We start from the raw sequence: 7,733 nt of genomic DNA, 5'->3' as shown, positions 1-7,733 counted from the left end.
GTTAAAGCGGTCTCAAACTGGATTATTTCTCCAGTGTGTGTTGGATTTATGACAAGAAACTAACATTGATGTATTCATTTATTTATTTGTATATCTTTCTCTGTCAGAGACAGCCCTGGGGCCACAATAAACTACATTTCCCAGGATTCCCTCGCATTGAACCAGGGCAGTGTTAAAGCGGTCTCAAACTGGATTATTTCTCCAGTGTGTGTTGGATTTATGACAAGAAACTAACATTGATGTATTCATTTATTTATTTGTATATCTTTCTCTGTCAGAGACAGCCCTGGGGCCACAATAAACTACATTTCCCAGGATTCCCTCGCATTGAGCCAGGGCACTCAAAGCAGTCTCAAAACTGGATTGTTTATCTGCAGTGTGACTGTGTTTTGGGGTGAAGGGCAAAGAAAGGGCGGAAGAGTAGCCCTCACAGAGACGTCACAGACGTCACTTCCGGGCCCTGCGCCAGCTTTTCCACCTTAGCCCCGCCCACCACTTCCGGGTTGGGCTCCATAGCAACCGAGGCCTAGTCAAGCGACGCGGTGGCTGAAGCCTTCTCTCGATTACGACGATGGTAAAAAAGGGGGAACGAAATGGGGGCTGTTTCTCTATATTGTGCCTTATTTCGTGGCTGTTGTTCCAAGCGGGAAATGGTTGCCTTGTTGTTGTTTTACGACTTAATGGGGTTTTCTTGGCAAGGTTCGTTCAGAGATGGAGGGGAGGATGCCATTGCTTTCCTCTGAGGCTGGGAGAGTGTGGCTTCCCCACAAGGTCATGGACTCGAACCCTGATCTCCTGAGTCTGTTCTCCAAATGTTTTGCACTTCAACTCCCAGAATTCCTGGCTGTTTTGGGGGGAGAGGACTTCTGGGAGTTGAAGTTCCAAAAGCCATTGAAGACTATATTATTATTAATTTATTATTAATATATTATTAATAAATAAATAAATAAATATATTATTTATATTGTCTAATTAACAATTTGTAAGCTGCTCTAGGGCCTTTTGGATGAAAAGCAGGGTATAAATATTATTATTATTATTATTATTATTATTATTTATATAATATGTTATGTATGCAGTATATAATATTATATATTATTAATAAATAAATATAGTTGATATAATATATTATATTATTATATATATTATTAATAAATAAATATATTATGTATGCAATATATAATATTATATATTATTAAATAAATATTGTTATATATTATTATATATTATCAATTAATTAATATATTATGTATGCAATATACAATATTATATATTATTAATAAATATTGTTATATAATATATTATTTTATCATATATATCATTAATTAATAAATATATTATGTATGCAATATATAATATTATATATTATTAATAAATAAATATTGTTGATATAATATATTATTTTATTATATATATTAATTAATAAATATATTATGTATGCAATATATTATATATTATTAATAAATAAATATTGATATAATTTATTTATTAATAAATATTATTTATATAATATATACTATTATTATACATTATATACAGTATGCTATTTATATATTATATAAAATTATGTATTATTAATAAATAATTAATATATTATTTATATTGTCTAATTAACAATTTGGTTTTTTTAATTTTTATTAAAGTTTATCTCACATTACATAATACGTCATCCATCATAAATATTGTCTAATTAACAATTTGTAAGCTGCTCTATGGCCTTTTGGCTGAAGAGCAGGATATAAATAAATTATTTTTTAATTTTTAATTTTTATTATTTATTGTTTATTAATTTATTATTATTATTAGATAAATAATATATTATGTATGCAATATATAATATTATATATTATTAAGAAATAAATATTGTTGATATTATATATATATATATATATATATATATATATTAATAAATAAATAATATATTAAGTATGCAATATATAATATTATATATTAATTATATAATATATATTATATATCATTAATTAATAAATAATATATTATTTATATAATATATTATTTATTATTATATATTTTTCATAAATAAATAGTATGTTATTTATATATTATATAATATTATGTATTGTTAATAAATAAATAATCTATTATGGTGCACTCCTTTTCCAGTCATTTCTACAGGTTCAGATGCTGCTCTGCAGCAAGACCCAAACCATTACTTTTCCCTTTGAAATGCTGCTTGCTGCTGTTCACTACCAGCTTCCACTTTCTATAGGGCTATACAGTAGAGCAAAGCCAGAAAGGAGGTTGTTACAAATGTATGAGTTGTTCCATATAGGCTTGTGTTTGTGTGTGTGGTACTTCATTGATTATGTTTCTTTTACAGGCAGAGGTGGAGGAAACGCTAAAGAGGATTCAGTCGCATAAAGGAGTGATTGGAACTATTGTTGTGAATGCGGAAGGTAAATATTTAGCTTTTTAAGCTTGCAGAAAAGAATAAAAGGCATAGGGAAATATGTAGTATATGAACAAGGACTTGCTGTACACATTGATGTAAGTTGATCATAATTCCAAACAAGCATTTTCTGAAAATTGACATCTATAAAATTTGTGACTAAGATGATGAGGCATTTAGCTACATTAACTCATAGATAAAGCATCATAATCCTCTGACCATTGAACAGTGGATGGCCTTTTGGCAACAGAAAAAGCATATAGGATCCAACAACACTGACCCTCAATTAAGTTCCTCATCCCATGAATATGATTTAAAGGGACATCTTCATCTAGAAATACCAAAGATTTTTCTATTAATACCCCATCCAATCAAAAAGGAGCAATAATTGAACATGCTGCTGTCATACGCCACACAGAAGCGTTATCTGCATTATATTACAGATGCAATTAGTTGAAGCATACCATTTCTTTCCAGAAAGGCATAATGGTCCCCAGTACACCCAAAGAATCATATTCTTATTTCTGGACTAAACATAGTTAGTCCTATCAAAAGTACTTAAAAAGGTAAAACAAATGCCTGAGGCAATTGTGCGATAGTGAGGTCTTGAGCTGAAATAGCTTGCAGTTGAGTTAATTTTAGCAAAGGATGTGGTCTGTTGCACATGGCAAGCTCCGATGTTTAAGCTGAAGGGCTGCCCAGAATGATGTTGTCCTTTAACCCTGCAGAGTTTCTGCTTTAAAGCAAAGTGACTTCTTGCTTCTAATTATACAGTTTGAGCTCTAAAATGAGGATCGGTTTCTTTTAATCTGCAGAGGTTGCTAGTATGAACAGTCTGATTGTTCAGATATCTCTCATTCCTGTAACAAAAGGCTGAATGTATGAATCCTCAGCCTTCAGGTGCAAAAATGCTACATTCTAAAGATGTCTATCCTTCTGAATTCAGTGGCAAAGTTCCCATTCACTTAACAAAAACAGGCCCTTCAGCCATTATGTTGTCGCTGTAATGAGCTGTAATGGCCAAGTGCTTGAGTCTCTTTCTCCTTTTAGGAGCTACTTTCCCAGTTGTCCAAAGTTTTAGAATTTGATGAGGCACAGGCTATGAAAAAGGATTCTCTTCCTTACCCCAACGATAGGTTTTACCTGCTTTTGTTTAACTATCTAATGCAGGCATCTGTAGACTGAAAATCAAGTTGGATGGATAAATGCTAATGTCTCTGGGAAACTTGACTTGATGAATTTTTAATGTCATTTAGAGAATCTAGAACTGCTACCTTGTCAGTCTGTTTAAATTATACAGAAATGCATCAGGTTTAAGAAAGCTAAAATTGCAATCCCTATGTATAATATGCTGCAATACATGAAGTGGAAGTGTCCACACGCACAAGAAGATGGGTCATGCCCATTGTGCAGTCTTTATTTTTTCTTTTACGTACTTCAAAATCCTTAACACATAATTTTCATTTGATTTTGTACCAAACTACTTCATTTTCAGGCATCCCGATCAGAACAACTCTAGACAACTCCACTACAGTGCAGTATGCAGGCCTCCTTCATCAGCTCACAATGAAAGCAAAGAGTACAGTGAGAGACATCGATCCCCAGAATGACCTGACCTTTCTGAGAATTAGATCCAAGAAACATGAAATCATGGTTGCCCCAGGTAATAACACCCCACCCCAAAAGACCAAAATCCTAGTGCTGCTTCTGTGGGTATGAAGATGGCTTTTGAGATCCCTTTCATTTTTTCAAAACTGCTGCAAAAACATATACTTGAAATTGTTTTAATCAACAAAGACACAAACACAAAATATGTACTCACCATTAGATCCTGCAGTTGCTTAAGTACAGAGGACTTTTGTCTGCCGCATCGTGGATCAGGACAAAAGTATAGCTGAGTATTGTTCTTAGCTAGATGAAGATCCATTGGAAGGCAAATTCCAGTTTGGATGGAGTAGCCATTGGTTTCAAGCTGGATTTGCCCAATTAGCACAAAAAGTGCCCAAGGAAATGAATATTTCCAAAATGAAATGCCCTCTTGTTGTCTTGGACTCCCATTTGCAGCAGTCTCAGCCAAGCTAGGCTGTAGTCTGGGATGGTGGGTGTTAGCCACATTATTTGGAGGATGCCACATTATATAACCCAATAGTTGATTGCAAAAATGAAAACTGATCATAAAGGATTTTCAAATGCAATTAGAGGGTACACTAGAAATAAGGAGAAATGGAAATTGAATTGGTTGTCAACATTTGTCACAACTTTCTTTGTTATTACTTTTTCTCACAGATAAGGAGTACCTTCTCATTGTGATCCAGAATCCATGTGAATAGAGCAACCGCATCAATTAACTGGAACAGCACTACAGTTATTAAAATGACTTTCGTTTGCTACAAAGATAAAAAGGTCACAACATTCCAGTAAGAAAATTGGCTAGTGGTAGGTAACTTGTCAGAACTCAAAGCCTTCGAAAGCGACAACCTTTACTGTGTGTGAAGTTAATGTACTTGCATCTGGACTAACAACAATATTTGTCTTAAGTTTGTAAAGGACAAATAAACTTAAATGTTTAACACATGTGTTACTTTGATTGGAACATATGTGGTAATACTAAAGATTTATTTTGAAATGTCTAAGCACACATCTAAGAATGCAACTGAAAATCTAATAAAAAGATAACTCTCAGAGCTGTTTCCATATGAACTGCAATAAGTCAGCAATGCAGAATTAGTGATGTTTACAAGCTGAAGTTAAACAGGATTAAGTCCCTTTGATTTCATTGGGTTTGCTGCTTCAGATGGATCATTCTCACATTAATAAAGTGGTCTTCTTAGGACGGAATAGCATCCAAAGGCATGTTCTGATTAAAAGCAGTTTAGGCAACTTTAAAAGAAAAATGCCTTTGGGGAGAAATTATTAATATACCGTAAGTATCCAGCGTAGAAACTTGCCTTGCATACTTTCCTCTCAACCACTAACCTTAACACACTCTTTCCTCGAGAATTCCACTAACTTAAGAATTACATTCCTTTCTCTCAGCACCCACTTGAGCTTAGTTCACTCCCTCCACCTATTTTCCCCTTCTCACTAGCCTTTCCCTCCATCCCAATAGTCATCATTTCCCTCTTGCTTACCCCATTTTCCCATTATCAGGTAGAACGTCTTCTCCCCCTTACGGCTTTGAAGATAGAAGCCCTGCAGTTAGGTTAACACTTGACACCAGCATGTTGTTTTACATACTGTGTCTACAGCCCATGTGCAACTGCCTAGAAGACTACTGAAGAAATTAATATGCCAGGTCTGGCTCCAGCTTCTTGTCTGCCTAGGGAAGCCTGCCATTTCTTCCATGCTATGGAATTCTGGGAATTGTAGTGTGTTGCGGCACCAGAACTCTCTGACAAAGAAAGCTAAATGTCTCACAAAATTGCAGTTCTGAAAGTTCAAACCACATTTTGGGTTCTAAACTGCATTTCATGCAACCCATGTTTCAGTGAGATGTCTGAATTGAGTTTTGTTCGGCATTTTGCCACAGCAAATACCAGTGTAGCACCAGCATTGCCCCATCAATAATACTTACCAAATGTAGCGTGAAGTAGCTGAAGACTAAAACCGAACCCAGTGTTGTACACTGCTCAGCACAACGGGGCCTACAGCAAACTAGACTATAACATTTTTGACATACCCACCGCTGATTACAGATGTTTACATGTTACTGTTTTACAATTTGCTCTTTATTTGTTCTGCTTCTGAGGATTTCTTTTGTGAACACCCTTCAGGGAAATGCATATTAATGTGTTTCACTTCATTAATAACTGTAATAGATGGAGACTATTATTTTTTTTGGTAAGGACTCTTGGTAACAAGAGCTTGAATATGTTAAACCACCAAGAAAGTGAATCAGCAAACGTGTCGCAATGCGAATGCCGGCTAATAAATAAAAGACTTTTGTTGCTGTTATATATAGAAAAGGACAAATATGAATCTCAAGTGGAGGGAATTGTTAATATTCTATCATACAGGAAATCCGAGTGAATAGCTGGGGATGCATTATTCATGAGATACAATCCTTGAACAATGATTCAGAGTTCCCATGACTACAGCATAATGCTAACTAATGCCTGGAGTCTGGGAACATGTCTGTAACCTCCTATGGGCTCTTGCAAGCCTTCTCATAACAGGAGAAGTGTACAAGTTTTGTCATTTCACAATACAAATGGAGCAAATAGCTTAACTCTATGGGAATCACAGACTCAGTATCTTCCTAAGTCAACATCTTCCTGATCGGCCCAAAAAGATGCAGCCAGATTGACTACATGGAACACACAACTCCTTTCTAGTAACAACTCCACTGGCTGTCAGTCTGTTTCCAGCCAGGCACAAACAAAACTTTAGTGCTATATGGCTTTATAAATCCTAAGAAGATCCTAAAGAGCAAAGATATACAACTGAGCATGAACGTTAGACTCGTACAGCCATTGCTTTCCCCATCACCATCTATGGATGCGAGACATGGTCAGTTAAGAAAGCGGATAAGAAGAAAATCAATTCATTTGATACATGGTGCAGGAGAACCATGGAAGGAAAATGGCATCCATGCAGATTTTTGATTCACAAAATACGCTAGTTGATTCTATAGAAATCCTCATCTCTTCGTTTTTAGTTAAATGCATTCTTTCAAAATATAAAAAAATGAATCATTTACTTCAGACCAGAAATTTTAAATAGAGTCCTCCTCCTGTGTTAGTGAATCATCTCACCGACTTAATAGCAGGAAAAGCTTTGATTTCTTTTTCCAATTGAAGAGTGTCATCACAGTGTCTTCCCAAGATGATAGCTCCATGCAATTTATGGTGTAAATAGGCAAATTGTAGTAAGCAGCCTTCATAAAACAGCTGTCAGAATACACAACAACTACTCTATCTAATAAGGTTTTCGGAAGTTTGCTTTTAATTTTATTTACAATATTGGGAGAAGACGTGGAGGATTTGTGTTTGGCTGACGTTTCTTTCCTCCACTGGCAGGATCAGCAGTTGTTGCTCTATATCATAATACTGTATAAATGAGCTGCTATTATATTTCCTTATGGCTGGTATATCAAAGTATATGCAAAATTAGTCAGCCTTCCTTATCCATGGATTCAACCCCACGGTTTGAAAATACTAATAAATATAAATTCCAAAAAGCATACCTTGATTTTACCATTTGATAGAAAGGACACCATTTTACTGTGCCACCGTGTTTAATGGGACTTGAGCATCCACAAATTTAATCCCAGAGGATACTAAAGACCCACTGTATTAACTATTGTAAGCTTCTCGGGACAGCT

The 7,733-nt window shown here is 34.9% G+C and overlaps 1 protein-coding gene across 1 annotated transcript; it reads left to right on the top strand.

Moving 5' to 3' along the window:
- The first annotated feature begins 420 nt into the window (after positions 1-420).
- On the top strand, positions 421-4,980 carry DYNLRB2 (dynein light chain roadblock-type 2). Its single transcript, XM_042480674.1, has 4 exons — positions 421-574; positions 2,342-2,417; positions 3,906-4,073; positions 4,697-4,980. Exons 1-4 carry the CDS (start codon positions 572-574, stop codon positions 4,738-4,740), a joined length of 291 nt encoding a protein of 96 aa, XP_042336608.1. The 5' UTR covers positions 421-571; the 3' UTR covers positions 4,741-4,980.
- The last annotated feature ends 2,753 nt before the right edge of the window (positions 4,981-7,733 follow it).

The sequence above is a fragment of the Sceloporus undulatus genome, chromosome 8 (genome assembly GCF_019175285.1).
Source record: "Sceloporus undulatus isolate JIND9_A2432 ecotype Alabama chromosome 8, SceUnd_v1.1, whole genome shotgun sequence".
In the NCBI taxonomy this organism is placed as follows: domain Eukaryota; kingdom Metazoa; phylum Chordata; class Lepidosauria; order Squamata; family Phrynosomatidae; genus Sceloporus; species Sceloporus undulatus.
This window is presented reverse-complemented; position numbering and strand designations above follow the sequence as displayed.

Excerpts from the sequence above, each read along its gene's own strand:
- DYNLRB2 (XM_042480674.1), top strand. Across the intron at positions 2,418-3,905 it reads TATTGTTGTGAATGCGGAAG|GCATCCCGATCAGAACAACT; the intron begins GTAAATATTTAG and ends CTTCATTTTCAG. Across the intron at positions 4,074-4,696 it reads TGAAATCATGGTTGCCCCAG|ATAAGGAGTACCTTCTCATT; the intron begins GTAATAACACCC and ends TTTTTCTCACAG.